This window comes from Chrysoperla carnea, chromosome 4 (genome assembly GCF_905475395.1).
Source record: "Chrysoperla carnea chromosome 4, inChrCarn1.1, whole genome shotgun sequence".
Taxonomy (NCBI): domain Eukaryota; kingdom Metazoa; phylum Arthropoda; class Insecta; order Neuroptera; family Chrysopidae; genus Chrysoperla; species Chrysoperla carnea.
The window spans coordinates 24,204,647-24,231,281 of record NC_058340.1 but is presented as its reverse complement, the minus strand read 5'-3'; the positions used below and the strand labels follow the sequence as shown (position 1 = coordinate 24,231,281).

The following is a 26,635-nucleotide window of genomic DNA, read 5'->3' as shown; positions in this document are numbered from 1 at the left end:
TGTATATAAGATGAAGGGCAGATACAGTAATAATGAACCAACACCTGTGCGGTATAAACTGGAGAGTTTCACATACTAAATTTTAGAAAATGCAAATCGTAGAAAATGCAGAGCTGCTAGAGTAAGTACACGGTAAGAATTTTTTTGTGAATATCACTATGTCAGTATCGGTCTGAACCTTACTGATTTGGCCATTGAGGGAATAGTAACATTAGCAGTAGTTATGGCAGTCGAGTTAATGCAATATGAGCGTCAGGCCCATACTGGTTGCCGATATCACAATACTTCTGGTAGATAATCTTATTCAATATTATAATATTACTTATGCTAACATAAATACTATAGTCTTTGTCTCTACCATATCAGCATCGTAGTAAACGCATTTAGTATACATTTCTTACCGTGTAGTAATGTAATAGATACATTTCTTACCGTGTAGTAATGAAAGGTCGGACCAAACGAAGCAAAAAATCGAGTAAAGTGGTGTAACTTAGAAAGTTTTACACAAGTTTTTCTGGCAAAAATATACATTCCTGCTTCATAAATTCGCGTCCATAATTTTGGTAGAATATTTTTCGAAGTCTTGTCGATTTTACAGGGCTATTTTAATTTTTTATCTATGATAATCAAAATGATATAAATACTCGCATTTCAGATCTGTAATTAAGCTTCATTTGGATTTAGTTTCATTAAAAAAAATATCTTTTATCTGCGCTCCCACCAAATATAATATATTATTTCACTATTTTTTCTTCTTTTGTAATCGGTTTGATGGTTTTGACCAGTTGATACCGCTGGTCTGAGATTTTAAACTGAAATACCTTTTTTATAATTTTTCTCTCTCATATGTCCTCGTGCAAGCTTAAAGACAAGATCAAACTGTTGGCTAATCATAAGTATGGACCGTTATTAGATATTTTATAGGTAGGAAAACTAAAAACGCCGAATTAGTTTTGTTTTTGTACCTGTATGAAGTGTTAATGTCTGATGAATGATTGACTAAATAATTATATATTTTTTAAGAGAAGGCAAAAAGAAACCTCCTTATAAATATTATACCTTACTAACAAACATTTAGTATAGTTTATGTTATATGTGCTCATGTATGTATGCATGTATGTATGTTTATATAGAAATAATATACACAATTTACACACATTGGGACTGACTGCCTGAGCTAAAGCTAAACTACAAGAGAGAACTATAGCCAGCATTCAATACAATATGCATTCAGTTTTAGAGTTCTTGTGACAGAGCAGCAACCAACCACAATCAGAGAGTTTTGAAGGTAACAAACGGCACGGCACGGTGTATATACACTCAACTCAATTAGTCAAGTCAATGAAATACAACACGAAATTTCGATAAAAATCTCATTTTTCGGTGAAGATTAAAGTGAAAATAGAAACGAAAATAAATAATAATAAAGCTACATAGAAGCAACAACAACGACGGAAAAAAAAGTACACCAAACATTGTTTAACTCGGATTCGATGTAACACAACCAATGAGAATTACGTTAAGACCGCCCCTTGTCGATGCGTCGTCGATGACAGCGTCGGTGTGTGACGACGCTATTATGATACAACGTCGAAATATTGTGAATAGAATAGTTTAGCGAAAACAATTGTCACGACATCAACTTTGCAACAGAGAGAAGAAGACACTGCTCAAGAAAAACTTACCGCGTTTAGATTGTTTTCAGTGAGTTCCAAAAAAAAAAAAAAATATTAGAAGTAACGAAAATGTTACGAAAAAATTTGCATGAAAATTATGTAGAAAATGATCGTGCGATTATTCAACACCGTCGTGACGCTGGCGGTAGAAAAATTGCACGAAAATCTGAATCAAAATTTATAACATTTTGTGCTGTGTTAATTGCTTTGTTATTGTTTATTGATGTGACCGTGGCTAATTGGTGGTAAGTTTTCCTTTATTAAAATTTTCATTTTTATATTATTACATAAATTTTTTTTTACTCTAAAATATATAGCCGATTTTTCTTCAAATCTGGACCAAATTATCAAAATTATTAACTTTGAATTGAATATATAATTTATTAATTGTAATATTAAAAGCGTCTTGAAACGTTTTTAACTGTCCCAGAATAGATTTTTATTGTTTAATCTTAAAAATTATTTATTTATCGGATCATGTGAGAAATTTCGGTGTATTATATTACTCATTTTATCAGTAGTTGATTTCTTTTGTTATTTGTGATGATTGTTAAAAATCAGTCTTGATTTGTCAAACTTTTCTATTGCCCAATCACTTTAAGACCATCTAAATATACCAAAATTAATTTTTTTATGGCTAAAAAATAATACGGCGAATTTTTATTTATAATGATTAGAATATGGAAGATATCAGTTTACCGCGAATGTTTGGTTCATTGTTTACAAACAACCCGATGTAAAAAAAAAAAAAAACTATTAAATTTTAGTCGCCTACAATTTTAATTGATTATTAGCATTAATATTTTATAAATTATCCAAAATTTGTTTTAATTCTTTAATTTAAAATATTGTGATTTTTTTCTTGAGTGAACGATTAAGATAGATATTCTTTTTTCTCACAATTTAATTAATGGTGATAAAAATCCAATCTACTTGAATTATGTTATTTTGAAATTTATTCGAATTTTCAATAAAATATTTTAAATTCTTAAACTTTTATTTTTTTATTAAAAGGGTTGGAATTTTTATTAAATAATTGATTTTTCATGTAATTATTTTGTTTTAACGACGTCAAATATTGATAAAATATTCTAGAAAAAGTACCGTCGTTAAAATAAAATAATCTTACATCAAGGTTACTATAGCGTAATGGATAAAGTCATACTAAATTCTAAAAAAATTTAGTAAAAATATATTAAATTCAAAATTAAGTCCATAAATATTTTCATTCCTGGTTTTTCTATAAAATTTTTTTAATTAAAAGTCATTATAGAAAATTGTTTTTGTCAATGAAATCTGACTAGATTTTATTAATTCTTAATTAATAATTAAATATCTTCGATTTAAAAAAAATACCTATATGTATAGGTTTAGAAAATTAAACAAAACACGCAGATAATGACAATTTTAAATTCCGTGTTAACCAACATGGATATTCTCTTCAAACATTTTTATAATTAGTGTATTTAATAGATACCAAACACCTCGCGCTTTTTAACATTGAATTTCACATAATCATAAAAAGCATATAGTAATTTTCTGAAGCTTTCTAAAATTATATTTTAGAAAACTCTCATGCTAATCATAAATCGGTCTTCCCTGCACCTTCACGATTCAAATTTTTATTTCGAATCAAAAAAGAAGAAAGAAGATGGTACCATAAAATTTTATTACAATCGGTTCTGAATACATATGAAAAATTTTAGATGATTTAGATGCCCGGGAGTGCTTGAAAACCGAATTGAAAAATTCCATTCGATTAAATTACTGCTCACCCAATTATATGAAACTATTAACTATTCTACTACACCAACCGCCTTAAATATTCATAATAATCTAATTTATTGTTAATCATTTTATGGTGAATGATCCCTTTACGGCTTTAAATTTAAAACATCATAAAAATGTTTTTTTGGAATATTCTTTTAAAACGGTATATTTATTTATAAAAGTGATTATTTGAACCTATTTTAGTATACATCAATATAATAGGCCTAGTTTATGTTATCCATAACTTTCTAAGAAATACTTATTTTGTGATTATAAAAAAATAAAAATAAAAAAGGTATAATAATTTGAGGATAAAAATGCACCTGAAATCATGTAAAATTAATAATTATTTAGGTTAATAGTACAAAAAAATCTTTTTGACAGGTAAACGAAAAATTACAATGTATTAAAAGGCTAGTTTGAATTTTATGTAATAATAATTAGTACAGCGGCCAAGGTTTCATTCCGTATTTGTATACCTTTTTCCGCCGAAGCTTTCCCTTCATATTTTGTCTTGTTGATCCCGAAACTTCGGGGCTTAATTTACAAAAGTGGTTGTATATATTTCCGATGTATGAATTTGCGGTATAAATATAAATGATGTTTAATGTTCAATGAAAATGGTGTTTATATGTTGCTATCAATAAATTCCTTTAGATGTAATCTAAAGGATCTATTTTTTGAAATCTTTTTAAAAGAATATCTTTGAGAATAAATTTCAGGATTTTTTTAAAAATACGAAGAGTTTAAGCGTATATTCGATTCATAAAATTTTACAAAATTCAAATTGAAGTACATTCATATTAATTAAAATCTTTGGTTACTGAAATCAGATCAAATTTTTGAAAATTGTTAACAAAACATTAAAATACTAAATGTTGGAATTTGTTGATTTCAATTTAAGAAGTTGTTAATTTCGATTCTTTAAAGTTAAATCCTACTTTTTCCCAAGTATTTATTATTAATTCAAAATTTAAGTACATAACTTAATATTTAAATATTTTGGTGGAAGCGTCGGGAAAAATTGCTTAAAATTATATAAAATTGGTTTACTGGTTTTTGTATAGAAAATAATCGGTTAATAACTTTATTTTGCATAAAAAATAATTAATATATCTTAGAATATTTTAAACCATTTCGTTATATTATTAAATCCAAAGTATTAAGAAATTAACTAAAAACCTATAAATTATTTCTTCGACTAATTCTATTAGAATTAATAAAACCATTATTATTTTAATATAAAGATTATAAACTAAAAAAAAAAGTTATAGCCTCAAATAAAAGTTGTAAATTTGCTTTTTAAAAGCTGATTATATTTATAATGTCTAATATCTTTTATTTCTTTTAAAAAATATAAATAAATTATGCTTAAAAGACAAGTAAGTAAAAAAAAAGAAGTTGATTAAATTTATATTGAATTAAAATAGTTGTTATAGAATTTTTGCTGAATGGAATATCTTGTTATAAATTTAATAAATAAAACATATATGTACAGAGAGTTCAAAGATAAATATCCTCATTTTAAGTCGGCAGAGCTTTGAAGAGAATCACTCACTCGATCTAAAAGTAAACTTACGTATCAGTGGTAAATCTCTATCTCTATATATTATAAATGCGAAAGTAAGCATGTTTGTTTGTTACGCTTTCACGCTAAAACTAGCGAATGGTTTTTAATGAAACTATAAAGCAATATAGCTTATACTTCAGAATAACACATGAGATATAATTTATAAATATATATTAATAAAAAAAAATTTATAAATTAATTTTATTTGACATTACCATAAATTACAGATTTCTGTAAAAGTAGTCATTTGAAATTACCATAAATTACAGATTTCTGTAAAAATAGTCAATATAAAATATTTCACGGCCATCTTCTCTGATATACTCAATCAATTATGACTATTATACCCAGCGAAGCGGGTGGGTATCACTCTAGTGATAAAATAAATTTCATTCTTTTAAGATACACTATTTTTATCTGGAGAAAAACTCTATGTATTTCTTAATATTGACCTGGTGATGCAGTTAGCAATTTTCTGGGGCATCGAGAACAAAATGCAGTATATTCAATAACGTTTCCAAATAAATATGTTTCAACTTCGTCATAATAAAGCCACTTAAGAAGTTTTAGAAGGTTTTGATAATCTATAACAATTTACTTCCACAAATTATTTTTAGAACTCATTATAGAAACAATATGAAATGAAACCTTAATACAATTTAAATTTTAAACAAGTTTTGTGAGTTCCTGGTAGTCGACAATTATCTGAAGCATTTTGTATATGTCTGATAAAATAAATATTAATTTGTATAATTGAATGTTCCCATAAATTTTATCAAAAATTGAATATTTGTAAATTCTAAAATTTCAAATAATTGTAAACATTATAATTAATTTTTTTCATTTTAATTGAATTCGGTAAATTAATATTACTACATTATAGATTTATTGTTTCCACAACCATTATCAGTCAAATTGATTCGTTTCTTATATTTGTATAAAGAGAATTTGTATGCAATCTATTTGATCTGATCCAGCGGGGGATTCAATTCTTTTTATATTCTATATTCGGGTATTTTAGTTCTTTTACATTTTTTATTTATCTTTCAATACAAAAATTAAATTGAACTTAAGAATTCGTATATCTCAATTATGAAATAGTCTCACTTAGGATAAATATAATATTCTTCAAAATCAAATAATATTTCTAGAACGGGTCCCGCTAAAGAAGAGGGTCCCGCTATTACCTACATAAAATATATATTTGGAAGTTCATTATTTGAATTTTATTGATATCTTCATACATGTAAGATTTCCGTTTTCTTAAAAGCTTTTGAACATATATTTTTTACGACTATTAAAATTTGTGTTCATTTTGGAGTGACATCATAATGAGAACCGGAAAAATATAATATAAAAATTTATTTTTATTATTTGATTTGAAAACAAATTACAACAAAAGACGTATTACTTTAAATTAAAATGTAATAAAACAGTTTTTTTAAATAGAAACCTTATTATATGAATTATTTAAAATTTTAAATTTATTATGTATTTTAAATAATCTTTGATGTTCCATGTTCTCTGTCATAGGTCAGCATAAGCTTAAAAGTTTGGACATTTTTGTCAAAATAGAACGTTTACGACTTTACAAATAATTTGTAATTAAAGGTAAAAGCATTTTATAAAAACAAAGAACAAAAAATATTGCTAATAAAAATAAAGTCGGTGGTTTGAAAAATTTTTAATACCACCATCCTAATTCAGTGTGATTTCTGCTATGAAAATCGTCAATTCCAGCCGAATTTAGCTCACAGTATGTGATTTTTAATAGAAAACCTTTTCTTTTCCTGAACTAGTATTGTTTATGACATATTTTTTTCATGAACTAAAAGAAAACTTTGAATACAGTTACTATTTCAAATTAAGAGTTGAAGTCAATTTTCGAAGATCCTTGAATAGAAAATCGGAGGTGTTATGTGAGTTTTTTTTCGTTAGAGGCTCGTTATTATAATTTTTTTTCCAATAAAAAATATTAATGGATCCAAAATAATATTAATTATACGGTATTGATTGCAATTGACTGAGTTAACTATTGAAATACAATGTATAGAAATTGTTGAATGTCAGCACTTGTATTATTCTTTTATAAATTAGAAGAGTTTAAAAAACCAAAATAATTATGGTTGCCTTTCGGTCGCCAAATATTTGGTTTTCGAATATTTTGAAAGAATTTCCTTGGATTTTTTTTCGTTTTTTGAGTGTTTTACAAGTGTTCAAGTTGAAGTAACCTGCAAATTTTCCCTATCTTTTCAAACTCAAATGGACACTAAAGTTATATCCCAATTTTTGCCCTCGCGGTTAAACAGTGATATTTATGAACAAATGTGTCAAACAAAAGTTGTTTATTTTTTTATAAGGAACATTTTATAAATTTAACTTTTTGTTCTGTCTCTAATGGTTTACAAGATGAGCTCTACGGACCCAAAACCTTGACTTGTTGCTCATTTACGAACTCAATCTCACTTTTTACATTCTGAGCACGCTTTGTTTGATCTTGATATTTATTTTCGTTTTTGAGCTATCGTGACGACAGACAGACAGACAACCAGAAATGGACTCTTTAAGTTATTTGTTCGTAGCATCAATATTTTAAGCGTTACAAACTTCAAATTAAACTTCAAGTATACCTTGGTATATAATTCATATATACATGGTATAAAACCGTTCGAAAACTGCCACGTTAGCAAAACAAAACCATGTTGGTAACCATTTTTCAACGAGTTATAGTTTAGCCACAAAATAATATATGTATATTATAATTTAGATTAACATAAATCATTACATGTAATAGAGCCTTTAATGTACATGTTTTAGAATATTACATATACCTACATGTTGTATTTAACTGTACTCATGTGTGTTAAAAAATATATTAATTTGAAGGGTGCTGTTCGCTGCTTCTACATCATCTACTAATACAATACACACGGTTCAAAAAAAAAAAGGGATAAATATTTTATGAGCCTAATTTCTTTTTTGAAATATATTTAACGATTTAATTTTGTCTATAATAATTTTATTATGTTATAAATTCAATTATATTTATTGCCTTGAATTAAAGCTTTTTCTTTTTTATGTATTGTAATTTAAAGAGGCATGGATTATTTGACTCTTATTCTTAAGGCTGGTGTACAAGTAAAATAAGGACAGCATACTTTTACTTCAAACTCTGATGGTAATCGCTTGGAAATTACCAGAAATTAGTCCGTACAATAATGAAAATTGAGTTTTTGTTGCAAATTTGTGAACTGATTGGAAAGCTGCAATTTTTTATAGTACCTACTTTAAAAAGTGTATGATATATGTACTTTTAGCAAAAAACTTCCAATATTTCAATTATTTGATGTTAAATACTCCGAATTTCAATCGCCAATAACTCGGAAAGTATTGACCATGTCGATTCCCGTTGTCATTTTCAGCATTAATTTTGCCACTCCTGAGAAAGAAGCTCCGACCCCTGAGAAAGATCACGCAATTTTTTTAGCATCTTTATGTCAACTTTTACCAATACAATCGAATAGTTTTTATAAAGATTCATTGACTGGCCCTGGATTCCGAGGAATGGAAACATTACTTTGATTAAAAAATTTGCAATCGTTGATCTGGCGTGAATCTATTCATTATGGAATGGCAAACCAAACTGTCTGCTTTCAAATCTGTTATCAAACTAAGTAATGATGCTAGAGCTTAAAGATGTGAACCTCTAAGAAAGCACTCTTCAATATCATTCAGGTTTAGGTGTACTGACACTTCTTGTTTATAGTTTTCTAATACAAATAACTACCAATGGTCTTAGACCTACAACAAGTAGTTAAGTACGAAATTTTTTTATTTAAATTTTATTTCCAAACTCAACTCCGAATACTATCGCCCATATTACTTAGTCTATAAAACACCTAGAGTAATAATTTTATCGATATAATAGCTCTAGATTTTATTATATATTTGATATAATACACATATAATATTATATATTGTAAATGACCTAGCCTATGTTGTATAAATGTAATAAAATTTCATAGAACACTTCACAATATGACGTCTATATTATTTATTAAAATAAGGCAAATATTTCTACTTAGTTTACTTTTATATAACTTGGCTTACCTATTATATTGTGTATATTATACTTAAATACAAAACATTATTATATATAAAACGAAATAAATCTATAATCGATCAGTAGCGTATATAATGATATTGAATACGAGTTTATAGTTATTGAAAAATGATTCAACGTTTCCGACTTAAACACTTGATGTTGACGCAATGCATTCGTCGTTATCCTAGATAACAGTTTTGACGTTTTAAAACGTTTTTGGTGGATAATAATAAAATGTTGAAAGTGGGGAGAAGTCATGGAAGCTTATAGAATATTATTTACTTTATTAAAATACTTTGGACATAAAAATAATCCTTCAGGATTGAATTTGAATGAAATGCTTTCTCAATATTGTTCTTTTTTTTGTTATCGTAGATGGTTTGAAACTCTGGAAAGATTGAAAGATCGAAAATTGCACTTCATTTTTCAAAAAGAAACATAAATACTAATTTCTACTTCATTGTTGGATTTCAGTCTTTTATTTCTTTTCAAAATTCTTAAAGCCCAAAGAGAATATAGATTGAAGTCATTTCAAAAATCGTAACAGAATGTTCTGTGAGAATGAACAATTTTAAACTATGTACGCTTTTTTTTTCACTTATTGCTAGTCAGGAACTAAATCGATCTTAATTTAAAGCTTGATTTAGATTTAAAAAAGCCTCTAGAAAACAAAATATTCAAATATGAAATTTGGTAAATTAGGTAAGGCTAGGTTTTTTTGACTGCCCATGCGAGACACACTTAGGCCATAGGGTCCATTATGATACCAATTACGTGTTTTACCACCTTTTCCGCTGATAATTTCATTTATCAGATCCTCAATTATTTTTAGAAGTTGAGTACACCTCCTTCATGCACCGCATGTATTTTTTTACATTTTATATAAAATATATTTTTAATCCATTGTTTACACCGTTATAACATAAATATAAATACTGTTTAAAAATGCTGTAATTAATTGTAAAAAAATATTTAAAATAATTTAAAATAGAGAATAATTTTGATATGTTTAAACGCAGTCCTCTTGGCGCTCTCTGTTGATGACGTATTAATATGTGACCTGTCAGTTGGTGACAGTTCAATGTACTTTTACTACAGGTGTAATACCCACAGATGTAGTAATTATAGTATATATCCATGGCAATACCATACAAAATAACGTCACGTCTCTTTGAATTCCCGTTTTAGAAATTTGAATCTCTCTCACTGAATTTGTACTTTTATTAATTAATTTTAAGTAATTAAAAAGGTATTAAATACTAAAATAATGGTTTAGTTCAAATGTCTAGCCAATAAAGTTATACGGAAAAAAATATTTGAACATATTCCTTATTGGGTTGAATGAAATTTGGTAACGATTTTAAAAATATATTGAACTTCCAATTTTTTATTGGTTCTAAAAGTTATATTCACGGTTTTTACTTGTAACAACTTTAGCAAAACCTGAAGAAATCATATAGAAAAGTTTCAAATCTACAACCCTGACATTTTATATAATATAATTTGATGTTAAAAAACATCAACAGTTGTTTGGTTTTGTCGATTATTATTATTTTATAAATTCTACACTACATTAAACTTTGTTTTCTATTATATATTTAATAAATATTATTATTATATGTATTGAATGAAAAAAAAACATGTATTTTATATATTATATTGTGTACCCTACAAAAACATGTTCATATACTTGTACTTTACATGCAATATCAAACTAAACTCAACTACTGTTTTATACGATCAAGTCTTTCGTTTATATATTAACTTTATTTCTAAATCGAAATTAAATTACTTGATTGTAAATTTCATAAATAATTATGAGATGTTCGCTTCCACCTCCACAATTTCCACGACCATAATAATCAAACTTTTTACATCAACTAATACAATGCTGTTTCAAAAATTGTTGGAGTGATTGGAAGGCGAGCAAAGTCTGCAAAAGTAAAATGATGAATTTATAAATATTACTTTAAAGGGTAATTATGACCCAAGGAATACAAAAATCACATTAAAAATGGTCGTAGAGTTGTATGTTTTGAAATAAATCCACTTCAAACAATTTTGATTCGAGATATTCGAATCCAAAAACAATCAATGGCCATATTTTGAAAACTATCGTCTGATCAGTTTTTCAATTGGATTCTTAAATTTCAATTTTCGTTTTTTTTGTGTTCAAATTATCCAAAATTTTTACAGAAATAGAAGAAAAATAAATTTTATCATTTTCTTCGAATTTTTTGAAGGAGTAGCTCTTTGGAGAAATCGTAAAATTCGACAAAAATTATTTTCAAGTAAGTGATTATGACTCAAGAAATACGAAAATCGCATTGAAAAAGGTGGTAAAGGTGTATGTATCGAAATAAACTCACTTTAAGACATCGAATCCGAACCCAATCATCAATGGCCATATTTTGAAACTATACGTCTCATCAACTGGATGCTAGTTAATTTTGGGTCCAATTATAAAAATGTACGCTTTCTAAAGAAGTCGAAAAAAATTAATTTTCTCTTTATTTCCGATTTATTTTAAGAAAAGGCGTGAAATTCGACGAAAATTATTTATCTTTGATTTACAAAAAAATAATTTTGTATGGAGTATTTCGAAATAAATGCACTTCAAAAAAAATCCCTCTTAAAACAAAGGAAACTCATTCAACTGTATCAAACGACCTTAAGAAAAGCAACGAGATTCTTTAGGTGGCGTCTTAAAGTTATTTTCTTCCACGCAAATAGACATTTAAAATAAATTAATATTTTGAAAAATAAAGCTTATTAAAAATTTGCTACTGTTATATGCAAAATATCATACAAAAAATCAAAAAAACACAAGAACTGCCTACATTAAAAAATTAAAATATTTTATTAGCGCAGTGTGCATACATACCTAAGATGAATATTATTATTATTTATTTACAAAAAGATAAACCCGTTGAAAAATTAATGGTTATATATTTCTTCTACAGATTTTGTCATGCAGAGGAGAAAAGCTGAATACACATTCTATACGAATGCAGAGGCATCTCTCTCAGTCACAGATTGTTTTGAAGTTCATTAACCCGTTAGCACTCGCGTTATAAGCATTTTGCTCATGCTCGATTTAAAACAGGTTTTGAAAATATATATTTTTTCAAGTCCTTCAGAAATTGTGAAAATTTCTAGCATCTCGAGATTAAAGGTGTAAGCAAAGAAATGTTAACTTTGAAAAGTTCGTTTAATATAAGTCGTACTCAGTAAATTAAAAAAAACTTGTGATAGATATATGGTGAAATTAGTTAAAACAAATTTAATTATTTAGATTATTTCTCTGCCGTAAGACTTTTACACCCAAATATCATTCAATAATCACGTAATCACACTATTTTTAAGTAGCTAGTGAATTAAGAAATAAATTTATACAAAATTATGTAGAGGTTATAATTTACAAAGTTAAAGAATATTTAACGTGCGAAATGTTTAACACATGTCCAGAACGTTTGAGCAATTCTTCCATTACGCGACTAAATGGTTGACGCGAGTGCTGATGGTTTTTAAACTGTATGATTTTGGACCACTCTTGAAGAAAAGAAGGTACAATAGATCAGAGTGATCGCAGTACAAAAGATTTTCTAATACTTTATTCTTATTCAAAATCTAATCTAATGGAAAAATTTACTACTCTTTTATTTCTTATGATATCATAGAACATTCAAGATAATTATTTAAATATGATATGAATACATGTAAATATGTGTACAAAGGTATGCATATCTCTAAGTATGGTATTTGAAAGGACTTCAACAATTTTATTCCAATAAATTATTTAGTATGATTTATTTATGTTATAATTTACATAACATAAATAAAATTGTATACACACTGTATGTATAGGTATAAATGCATTTAGGTATACAATTATATTATTATTATTATTACTATTTTGAAGTGTTTAGATGTATGTTAATAATATAAATAATGAAATGAATTATAATCATAAATTAAGGTTATTCGATTAGTATACAAAAAAAAAAAAATTAATTTATATCGTTTATAACAACAAATAATCAAATGTTACAATCAAAATAAATAGTTCATTTCAAAAAATATTTATACATATATAAGATGTATAAAATAGGGCCTGATATTGATCCTTGTGGCACACCAAAATGTATGAAGGCCTTAAAAGAAATAAGTAGCAAAGTAGAGTGATAAATTACAGATAGTTGAATTAATAATTTTTAAATTTTTGAATTGTTCCAATGGAAACAACTTACCATGTTCACAAATCATCAAAAACTCTGAATTTTCACCCAAAGTTGACGAGATCGCAACAAGGCTTTGATAATAATTTAGCACTTTGTTTCGTTTAACTTGTATTATTTTCTCGTTACTATAATAAGGACAAAATATTATGATGAAATATGATATTATTTCTTATATAATAAATCTTTATATAATTATTTACAGCTAATGAAGTTGCAAAAACCATAGTACTTGTCTAAACTGTAACACTTACAAATATTCGTATTATGCGGTCAGGCGTGGTATTTGACAGTCTTTTTAGAGCGGTTGAAAATTTAATAGTTTGTTTTCAAGGCCGTATCTAACAAGTCAATTCGCTACGAAAATGGTCATTTCTCTTTCGGAGGGCTTGTAAAATGTTTATGTAGGCGAATAGCTTGAAATTGATAAATATTTCTTGAGGACTATATACAACAAAGCATGGTGTCCAGCATCAAGGCTAAGTTAGGTTATGTTAAGTGACTCGCCAGGAGTGAGACACGTTTAGACCATAGAGTCCGTTGTGATATGCCCGGCATCTAGAAAAATGTCATTAGTAAAGTATTGAAGTCAGGCTTTCAATTTTGCACCTTTTTTTTCAATTATCTTCTTATGTGAATATCGTCCTAAATAATTATTCATCAATTTTAAGCTTGACGCGTAGTTAAAAATGTTTTAGGCCCCTTGAAAGATATACACCGGAAAAAATAGACCGAAAATTTTATAGATCCGGAGTATTGTTGTAATTACGCGTTGGTTGAATTGAGTTTGTCGACTATAGAAGAGTTGATTGGTTTCTGTTTTTAGCATTTTAAGTTTTTAGCGATTAAAAAGAGGGCACTATTACAGAAAATGTACCCGGTCTATTCTTTCCGGGTCTATTTTTTTCCTAAATCTGAAGTTACCATCTGAAGCTTATATTTATTATTAGACATAATCTTGACAACAGCCTTTCAAATACTACGCTTGACTCTAGACTTTATGTGTTAAAGATTTATAATATAAAATTTGTGAAACATTTTATGAATTCAGTAAACATTTTTCTTTCATTTATAAAAAAAAAAAAAACAAGAATGTATGTATAGGTAACTGATTTAATCTTTAAAATAAAATTAGAAATGATATGTATAAAATAAAATAAAGTTAACATTTACATATGAAATTCAATAAAATAACTTTAGTTAATAATAAACGCGATAAAAATATTTATTATATTCTTACATTTTTGTGAATGCAAAAAATTTTATTGAAAATTTAAGCATAATATATTTCATCAAAAATTTCGACCTCTATGTACAGGCGCTGGATAGTAAGACATTTGTTAAAAAGTTAAAAAAATTAAATTTTTTAATTTAAGTTATAAAAATATGGTTGCTGATTTCAAAATTTAGTCCTGTTTGTGTAATATTTATAAAGAAATTCACATCTTAAGTACAGAATTTTTATTTTTCTCATTCGGTATTAGAAAAATGGGAATATATAACTCGAAAACTGAGATGAAACTCCAACCTTAAAACCATATATATGAATTATCGGAGGATGTAAAATATATTGTTTGAAAGCATCTTGACAATTTATATGTGTATCGTCAAAAGAATGGTATTCGAGTACAATTCGTCTTTATTTATGACCTAGACCAAGTAGAAAAGCTCTTATCAAAGAATTTTCATGGAAATACTCAATTGCAAATGTGAAAAGTCATTTGAGTAAACCTACGGCCTGCTTACTTGCTCTTGCAAACTCAATAAGTACATGCACCAAACAAATCTTATAGTGAACAGGAGGAATCTGGAATACACATCTTGTGTGAATGAGAAAACGTCTCCATCAACACTTGGCATGTAAATGAAGTGACATCCAGGAATATCCTAAATTAATTGAAGCTGTTGTGCTTCTGAACCACCTTTAAAGCATAGGAGGTACAATAGATGAAACTGATTTCAGTCACAAAACATCTTCTAAGACTTCAAGAAAGCTAATGTGTATAATACGGATCAAAATCTCGATTCGTCAAGATTTTTCACTATATGTATAAATAGACGATATACGCGTATTTCCCTCTTGATTTTTATATGATTCTACACTATTTAATTACAGCTAATTAAAATTTTAATTTTTAACTAATGGCGTGTTTATTTTATATAAATTATAAAGTAAATGAATATTCATGAAATATGGTATATACCTACCGTCTTATAGCCTTAAAAATTTATTTTTGGGTGTAGGTATTTATTACCGCACACACTGACTGACAGACAGACATATTATGTCAAAACTAATTGACACAGTAAATAAAATTACACTCTTAATTTATTATATTTTTTTTAAATATAAATTTTAATTAATTAATTTATCAACAATTTATTTGCATAAATAATTTTATTTCCTGTAAAAAGTTTTAATTAATATGTTTTTAAGAAGTCTTTTCTCAAATTATTAACGTCTAGCGTGTCCCAAATAAGGGCCCTGTTTTTTATGATAATAGAAAAACGCTGTCATTCTTCTGTTGTACTTATGTACTCAAGAAATTGTGCTATTGTGATGAGTTCCTATCGTCATAAAAGTTTTTGCAAAATTATCCCGTGGACTCTATATCGTATGTTTATCGGTAGTGTTTGTAATATTGTAATTAATATAAAATATTATATTTTCTATATAAATATATTATTTTCTTTAATAACCATGAATACGCGGTAATGTTTCTTACAAAGATTTGTTGTAATAAAATGTATTATTTATTACAAAAAGAATAGGTAATGTAACTTTTACTCCTAATTATTCTTTGTTTGATCACATTAACCTAACAGTGATTTTACATTTACAAAGTAACAATTCGGATTCGGCTACATTAAACTCTTCTGTGTTAGAAATATTTCATAAAAATAAGTTTGTTTGACCGATGCGATTTTTCAACTATTATATATTCATTAATTTGGAAGTATTTTTTTGGAATTTTTTTTCACCCGCAGATCTTTTTGTATCAAGTTATTTTAAATTGAAAATGCTATAAAAAATGAAAGCGCACATCACTTGGAGATAATTATGCAGGTGGACTTCGTTTTTTAATATAAACGTTAATGACATTTTATTACTGTATCCATCATAAAAATGTAATAAGATATCTGCTCACTGAAAACAATATTTTTAAATATAGTGCAAATCTGCAAATTGTTGATAAGCTAAAATGCATTTTATAAGCAAAACGCAAAACTCGTTGGAAAAATTTTTAAATCAATATTTTCTACAATTTCACTGTTACCAAAGTATCCTGTATTTATGGGTATACTTCATGCCTTTTATGTGATAATACCAGCCAAAATTCAGTCACCGCTTTGCATCACGCAGTATATGTGGCAAACATTTTATGGACAAAAATATTATTTCAAATAGAATAAATGACATAGAATACTCATTTAAAAAAGGCAATTTCAATGATATCTCAAGCACACATTTGTTTAATTTAAGTTTGAATTTCGGACACTCTTAATAGAAACCATTCATAATGAAAAGATTGCATTTTATAATATAATAAAACAAGATTTATGTCTTATTGCTAAATATTTTATTAATCATAATTGGTGTGTTTTGTTGTTGATTAAGTTTTATGATTCGTAATAACTTTTGAAGAATTTTTAAGCATTTATCAGGTGGCTGAATTTCTCTTTTTAGGAGTTAAAGAATTATACGAAAAAGCTTACAATCATATTTATTCACATTTTTAACTTTCGGATATAAATTATTATTTATTTGCACAAAAAAATAAATAAATAAATAAAAATAATAATAATAATAAAATAAAATCATCTCTATTATACCATTCAGTGCCTTTAAAGCTTTCATTAAAGCGTAGAAAAATTTGTATAATCTCTTTCTCTATCTCTATCTCTATATATTATAAATGCGAAAGTAAGCATGTTTGTTTGTTTGTTACGCTTTTACGCTAAAACTAGCGAATGGTTTTTAATGAAACTGTACAGCAATATAGCTCATACTTCAGAATAACACATGAAATATAATTTATAAAGATATATTAATAAAAAAAATTTTGTTTAATTAATTTAATTTGACATTACCATAAATTACAGATTTCTGTAAAGATAGTTGATATAAAATATTTCACGGCCATCTTTTCTGATATACTCAATGAATAATTTAATGAATAATAGTAATTATGACTATTATTCATTTAAAACAAGTGAAAACAAACAATTGACTGAGTTAATTGTTGAAATACCATGCATAGTCAGTTTTGATTTATTTATCACATTACACATACAAACATGTGACACATACATAACTGATAATCAAGTATAGTACATAATATAACATTTCCGCCTAATTGGCGCCCTCACGGTGAAACAGTGATGTTTACGAAAAAATGTTTCAAACAAAAGTTGTTTAATTTTTGATAAGGAACATTTTTTACATTTAAACTTTTGTTCCATCTCTAACGGTTTACAAGATGGGTCCTACAGACCCAAGACCCAATTGACCTATGATGCTCATTTACGAACTTGACCTCACTTTATATGTCCTGAGTACGCTGTAAAAATTTCAGCTCGATATCTTTTTGCGTTTTTGAGTTATCGTGTCCACAGACGGACGGACGGACAACCGGAAATGGACTAATTAGGTGATTTTATGAACACCTATGACAAAATTTTTTTCCTAGCATCATTATTTTTAAGCGTTACAAACTTGGGACTAAACTTAATATACTATGTATATTTCATATATGCATGGTATAAAAACAGAAAAACCATACATATATTTTACCTGTGTAAAACAATCCTTACCATTATTTGGAGTGTTATAGAAAGGAGATAAGCGAGAGCAATCTTCATCAATATTTACTTTTTAAACCCAGCGAAGCGGGTGGGTATCACTCTAGTTTGATTATATTTTTGCTTCAATATTTTTTCAAAAAAAAAAAAAAAAAAACACTAGCATAAAGTTCATAAATTTTTTTGTTCTAAAATGTTGAAAACCGGTTTAATTTTTTTTAATTTATTTTTTCTTGCATTTCTTGTGGGCTAATCTTTTACAATCAACACAACAAACAAACAAGGAGTCTCTTCTAGTCTATGTGTTGCACTAGTAAATAAGAATATAATACATAACATTATTGAAATAATTACAATTCATAATACAAGCCATAACAACCAAGCACTCCTTATAACAAGAGTTTACCATAACCATTTGTAATGTTAAGTATTATTACATGTGACATTTAACAACACAATCATAAAATTGTTACAAATTTGTTATAGGATTTAAATCTATTTATTATAATTATTATAAAATATATTATTACTAGCGGCCCCGACGGACGTTGTCCCGTAAAAACGTAACTCCAATTCATGAATACCTATACTACGTTTAGCCTGTCCGCTAAACCCATCCCGCTAAACCCCAATTTAACTCCTATTTATTGGAGTGGCCTGACCTTCGACCTTTGGCCTGACCTTTGATAGTAGAGCTCGCTGCGCTCGCATATGGCTCTAATAAATGCCTATTGACAATACCTGAATACTATTAAAAATACATAGTACACATAGTATACATAATGTGATATGATTTATATGCGCTCCCACCATTTAATGAAATTTCTTTTTTTTGGTACGGGGCCCTCAAAAACAGTTGTAGTGGACCGAATGGTAAATCTAAACCATTCTCCAATCCCCTTGAACTCACACAAAAAATTTCATCGAAATCGGTCCAGCCGTCTAGGAGGAGTTCAGTCACATACAGACACACACAAGAAATATATATATTAAGATTACTGTTAATTTAATATTATTTGTTCAGATTTTCTTTAATAAATCTTTAGAATATGCCGGGGTATGAATATTTGTAATCAATGTTCAAAAACTAAATTAATTATTTTGCTACTAGCAGATACCCGCCCGCTTTGCTGGACAATTTCTCCTTTAAAAACAAAGACTACTACGTTATAGCCCTCACTTATCCTCCCTTTTGTCCACGATTTTATGGATTTTAATTTTTTTGGTGGGGAACTCTGAACTCTGAAAATGAAGTTTTACCCATGATACTCGTTGACATTGTAACTTTCTATTCGCACCGTGCGTGAGTTTTTTTGGAGACGTTTCCATGGTAACGATTCACTACTTTAATTATAGAATTGTATGGATGCATATATAATTGTATGGATTGCATTTATCACTTACATTGAAAATTTAATATTATTGTCTCACAAATTTAAATAAATAATCATAATAATTTACAAATGAAAGTAATATATTTGTGCAATTTGATTTCTTATTTTCACAATTTTTAATGTATTAAGTTTAATTAATTAGTGTTTTTCAATAATTTTAATTTGATATTTTCTATAACATTAACATGTAAAGAATTGCAAATTAGTCATAACAGCGTCCTTTAACGCCAAAAATTTTCACTGGAAGCGTTAGCATCGATTTTATGGTCCCTACTATGGACTACGCACACAACGAATAGGTCCAATCATTAAATTAACCTGATACTTATACTTTTTGGATCAAAATTACCCCACCCACCAAGTTTCATCAAATTGCAAAACAAAATATTTTTTTGCGTATTTCTCGATTTTTTCAAAGGGGTACCCCTTAAAAAAATTGCAAAAAATCGAGAAATTTTTTTAATCTCCAATTTCGATAAAACTCAGTATATAAGATAATTTTGACCCAAAAGTACAAAAATCGGGTGCATTTGATGACTGGTCGAACAGTTTTTGAGATACGGACTAAAATCAAACTATACATTGCGATATCTCAGAATCTCGAGTTATATTTACAGATAACCAAGATAAGAAGATTTAGCTAAAAGTTTCATCCATATTTAATCTTGAAAAGAGAAAATATTTTGTATATACACTACACTATAATTCAACTTCTAATATTGCAAAAATTCTTCATGCCCACATATTTGCATAGCACAATATTAACCTAGAAATTGGGGCAGTCTTCTCATACCTAATATAAGAAAAAATAATTTACATAGCAATAAACATCTCATCAATTTGCCGATGGTAATCTAACAAAAATCGATCATATTTTTTTTGAAACATTATTAATAATAATTAATATTTAAAGGCGAAGAAATAATAATCGTTTACGTACATATATTATGCTTCTTTTTTTAAATGAATTTGCGAGTAGGATTGTGTGATAGCTTAAAGCAAATTTTAAGAAGTGTTTATAATTTATTGACAGCTATAATTAATTTATGAAACATTACATTTATTAAACAGTTTGACTACTTTATGATAGATAAAATGAGATAACCAATCTGATTTAGTTAATTACATCATGATGTTATTTTTTATAAAATAAGTTTGCAAATTTTTTGAATATTTAATTAACTATATTGATCTGATGAACCTTAAAAGTAAATTGTGAATTTTAGGTGGAACTAAAGGGGCAGTCAATGTTAAAACCTAATTATTGAAAAATTTCGATTAAAGTTTCCATATTTAATATGTAATTAATTTTATTCATCTCTATATATTATAAATGCGAAAATCTTGTTTGTTTGTTTCTTTGTATGTTTGTTTGTTTGTTACGCTTTCACGCTAAAACTAGCGAATTGGTTTTTAATGAAACTGTACAGCAATATAGCTGATATATCAGAATAACACATGAAATATAATTTATAAAGATATTAATAAAAAAATAAAAAAAATTTAAAAATTAATTTAATTTGACATTACCGTAAATTATAGATTTCTGTAAAAGTAGTCATTTGGCATTACCATAAATTACAGATTTCTGTAAAGATAGTCAATATAAAATATTTCACGGCCATCTTCTCTGATATACTCAATGAATAATTACGACTATTATACATTTAAAAAAACAGAAAACCATACATATATTTTACATTTGTAAAACAATCCTTACCATTATTTCGAGTGTTATAGAAAGAGGATAAACGAAAGCAATCTTTACTTTTAAACCCAGCGAAGCGGGTGGGTAGTTAATAAATAATTTTATGGGAGATTTTTTAATTATATGTGATACTATCCTAAAAATGGCCTTTTTATCTACTAATAATTAGACAACAGTTAAATCTAACAGTTACTTTTATGGCTAGTATATCAATTGTGCTGAATTTTTGGCATAATTTGAAGGTTTTTTAAGAATATCACACCTTGACGATTAACTTAAGAGTTTAGTTAGCTAAGTACCAAGGAATACATCATAATTGATTACATTAGTTCCTAGTATGTGACTTTGGCGAGATGTATGCTGAACCATATTGTCACCTATTCAGATTTGATGGGGAGACTTTAGAAATGGTGTTGTTCCTCTCGACTCCCGGTATCAACCTAATTCCTCCATAGTTCAGTAAATATAGAGTTTTTTTCCTGCAATTTCAATGTGGCCACCCCGCTTGCAACTACAACTTTGGTCTATGTCTAAGTTAATTTTACACTTTTTTATATGTAAAGAGCGAATACTCGCAAGAAATTAGCTAGAAATTTTGTTTTAAAGAATGCGTTTACCTTTTTTCTGCACTGATGTCTTAAATTATATATTTTTGGAGATCATTATTAATATTTTTGTAACAAATATTTTTATGAGATGAAGACAGCTTATAGTTAATAACAACATATTATATAGCACGCCACCTGTGTCATGAAACGAAACATCCACTCTAATATACATTAAAGATTTTATCTCAGGTAACTAAAACCATGTATCTCAGTGGTAGGTTTTGTATCTGGTTTTTTTTCTTTTTTTGTTATTTTGTTAAACAAAAGAAATATCTACACTCTTTTTAAAATAAAAAACTTTACAAAGTGTCCTACTACCAAAAATGTGAAGGTAGAATTGAAACTTGGATAACAAAAACTTGCTCAGTCGTGTACCAATGATAACATCGTTTCAAGTTTAGGTCTCACATTTTGGTTTTCGATCTTCACACATGCTTGAGTAAAGTAAAAAATATATTTTTATTGCTTGTGAAAGAGCTGAAAAACGAAGGCTTGATTTATTACCTTGAGAAAAGCCTGAAAAAAGAAGCTTTGGTTTGTTCGAATCATGCCTCTTAAACAAAGCCCAGATTCATAAAATAAAAAATTAATAATTATAGAAGAGGGAGTGTCTAATTTATGGAATTTCACTCAAATACAACATTCTTTGCAAACAAATGGCACACACAAAAAAAATTGTTGAAAAATATGGAAATTTAAAAACTTGATTTCCATAAATAGGACACTAGACACTTCAGCCACGCATAAAACTCCAATTTGTTTGAGCATTTTCTTTCTAATACTCTTATTCAGCCTCAATAAAGCGTATGAAAAAAATGCGAATTTCGTTCCATAATTGGATCAACATTAATGAATTTACAAGTAAAATTTACAAAATTTAAAAAAAAAAAACGAGAAATTTTTGGGGAACGGAACCCAAAACTCACACTTAAAACGTATCTAAGAACACTCTCCAATAAATTACCCTTTTACTTAGAGCCTTCTCCAAACTGAACCGATTTTGAGGATCATAACCTATTGTTTAGTTATTCTGGGTATGAACCCTAAGCTCGTACTTGAAATATATTGGATTGGATTGGATTGGATTGGATTCCACACCGGACAAGCTTTTGGAAGACATCCTGTAATTCTCCTCTTCAATTACTTGTTTGATGCTGATGATACACACAAGAGACGAAAACGAAGAATACACACAGACATATACAGAATATAAAATACAATAACAAACTATTTAAATGGATCTACTTAATCACAGAGGTCTACCGGTCCTCTTACAAGTTAAGTTAGTTAGACCCTATGTGATCTGTGGTATATACAAACAATTCGTCACAAAGTGTTAACATCAAACCAAATTATATACTTTAATTTATCTATTAAAAAGTATAAAAGCATTTGTTATTTGTAAATTTGTTTTTTGTTATATTCTTTTTATATTTCATTGATCACTCGTGGAGACTACACGCAATATGAAATATAGTGAACCCATTTTATCTTTTAATAAAAAAATATTTACCTTTTTGTAGCGCCCACTATTAGGTATAAAATTAGCGTATTTTGTAGATATTTTTGTAAGAAGTACAAAATTTGTGTAAGTGTAGTTTTTAACCCCCGAACTAAAAATAGGGGTGTTATAAGTTTGACCGCTATGTGTGTGTTTGTCTGTATGTGGAATCGTAGCGCCTAAGCGAATGAACCAATTTTAATTTTTTTGGTTTCATTTGAAAGGTAATTTAACGGAGAGTGTTCTTAGCTATGTGCGAGCTTAGAGTTTTGCACCCGAAAAAAATAAAAATATTCGATGATCTTCAAAATCGATTCAGTTTGGAAAAGGCATGACATACATATAATTTTAATATATAAATAATTACTATGGAAATGAATGGTCAAATAAACCTGGCTCAATTCATTTTGAAAAGTGAAATGGTAAAATAATTAGGTAATTCAAAACAATAATTCAAAAGAACACAGTAAACTCAAATATTTCAATTTCAATTAAAATATTTTAAAAAATTTGTCCCAAAAAATGATAGCTCTCTAAGTATCCTTCCCATCTCGTCTGATATCCTTGACCATCACTTTGATATTGATTGAAGAAGGAGTTTTATAAGTTTAAAGTGTTTATCTGTGCGTCTGTGTGTTTCTCATTGACATCGAAGCCCTTAAACGGTCCAACCGATTTGTAAATTTCACTTGTAAGATAGTTCAATCAAACTAAGTAATTGTCTGATAATTATTAAGATGTTAAATAAAAAGGTAAGTCTTAACTTCCCGTGAGAAATTCGGAATGCTAAGTATATATAAACACTATTGGATGTAAATGCAACGACCTGTGAAAATTGCCAATCAATCAATCAACTACTTTTCTAGGTTTGCGGCCATAAACATATGGAAGCTAAACTTTTATATATAAGATACACAGTGGGTATAAAAAACTATTATAAACAATAAAAAGGCAACAAGACACAATATTCTCAAACGGTATTCCACCTAAGCACTAAATGTGCTCAATGTTGCCTAACTTCAGTGATCGATCGTGCATTGTGGTATGCATGTTGCTTCCGAAGTGGCCACCAAGCTAGAATTTTTACCCTCTACTAAAAAATTTATTAATAAAATCCCTCAACGCGGCTTTAAAATAATTAACGTAATATGAAAGATTAAGCGAGTTTCTAGAAATCATCATGGTTTAATTTTAATATATTGTGAAAGATATTTCAATTATTCAACTTCACTAATTTTAAAACACTTAAATCAGGATTTGGACAAATATTTCAAATATCCTTAAACATAATCTATTTTATCCAGATTTAAACAAAAAAATGAATCAATACTTACAAAATCATCTTCTGTTTCAGGCATTAAAAAAACTGTTAACCAAAAAAACCTGTTATACATATCTACACCTTATATAAGTAGAAATATTTTTAATATCGTTTTTTTCTTTTAAATAAAGAGATCTCCCATCTTAAAAATAACACCAGCTTAAGGTGAAATTTATCCTTTCAACACCTTTCACATAAAATTTTTAATTTGATCCAAATCTCATTTTAAAAAGTATATACGTATATATTTTATTTGTTGGGTTTTACATAAAGATCGTGACAAAATGATTAATATAATGAATCTTGTTGGGTTTTACATAAAGATCATGACAATATGATTAATATAACGAATCGATAATTGGTATCTTACATTACATAAAGGGTGAATTGTTTTAACATTTATTGAGAAATATATTACTTATATGGTAAGTTGGCTTATGAACTCGTCAAAAAATTATACCATGTTTCTTAAATGGTACCAATACAGAGTTACTGAAAACGTACATTTAAATTTCAATACTTAACATACAAAATTATGTTTATTAATAGATTTTTTTCATTTTTAATTTTGGAGATCAATTTTCCTCCTGTAAAATACCGAAGTACTCTTACATAGTACTGATAAATGCCAAAATAGTACTGATACATTTTAATGAACAGAGAAAATATTAGTAAAAGTTGATTATAAATAAATTTTGTTTATCATTTAATACACCTTTAAAATTAATAACCAAATTAAACAAGTGAAAACAACCAATTGACTGAGTTAACTGTTGAAATACCATGAATAGACAGTGTTGATTACTCTGTTACATTACACATACATACATGTAAATAACTAATAAAGACATAACACATACTATACAATTTGCGCTCTCACGGGTAAAAAGTGATGTTTTCGAAACAATGTTTCAAACAAAAGTTGTAATTTTTTTTATAAGGAACATTTTTTACATTTAAACTTTTGTTCTATCTATAATGGTTTACAAGATGGGTTCTACGGACCCAAGACCCAATTGACCTATGTTGCTCATTTACGAACTTGACCTTACTTTTTGCGTCCTCAACACGCTATAAAAATTTCAGCTTGATATCTCTTTTCGTTTTTGAGTAATCGTGATGACAGACTGACAGACGATAGACGACAGACGACAGACAGACAACCGGAAATGGACTAAATAGGTGATTTTATGAACACCTATACCAAAATTTTTTTCATAGCATCAATATTTTTAAACGTTACTTTTATATATATATATATATAAAAGGTATAAAAAAGTAAATCCAGTTGATGAACTGAGTCCCTAAAGTTAAGATCAACGATTATGGTTACTTCAGAGATGCTCAATATTGATTTTTCAAAATTTCTCGATTACAATACTTGTTTTACTTTAAACAAGGGAGGAAAAGCAAATCCTTGTAACTTAATCAAACTTTACTCAAAAACCATTGATTTTGCAACATAATTGTAGTTACCATACAAAAATCATATTCAAAATGGAATCAGGAACACTCAAAATTAATATTTTAATTTGCACAAGGAATTAGCAAATGTTGCCAATGAAAGATGTTATGGCTTCTATAAAGAACAACTTTCAAATTTTAAATATTATTAGACTTACATTTCTTGACATGTAATATAATATTTTTTTTTTTTGAAATTTATATTACGAAATTTGAAAAACATTATTGTGAAAGAATCTTTTTAAATTTATAATATATTGTGTAAAATCAATCGATAAACTATTAATATCAATTGACAATTTTTAACACCATTTAAATTTACAACTTGATATTTTAAATTGAACAAAACAAATTGATTTAATAAAAAACATGATTTAATGTGACGTTTTATTGATGTAATTACATTGATTGTATGTAAGAATGCATATTTGTCATAATTTGTGAACAATTATTAATCAAATTCGTGAATAAGAAATC

General features: G+C 27.4%; 1 protein-coding gene across 1 annotated transcript in view; it reads left to right on the top strand.

The window, feature by feature from the left end:
* The first annotated feature begins 1,108 nt into the window (after window positions 1-1,108).
* LOC123297730 (protein Wnt-1-like) overlaps window positions 1,109-26,635 on the top strand; it is a 118,770-nt gene continuing 93,243 nt past the window's right edge. Inside the window, exon 1 of the mRNA XM_044879491.1 lies at window positions 1,109-1,921. Coding sequence (XP_044735426.1) covers window positions 1,746-1,921 — 176 coding nt within the window. The 5' untranslated portion in view covers window positions 1,109-1,745. The remainder of the gene's footprint in view (window positions 1,922-26,635) is intronic.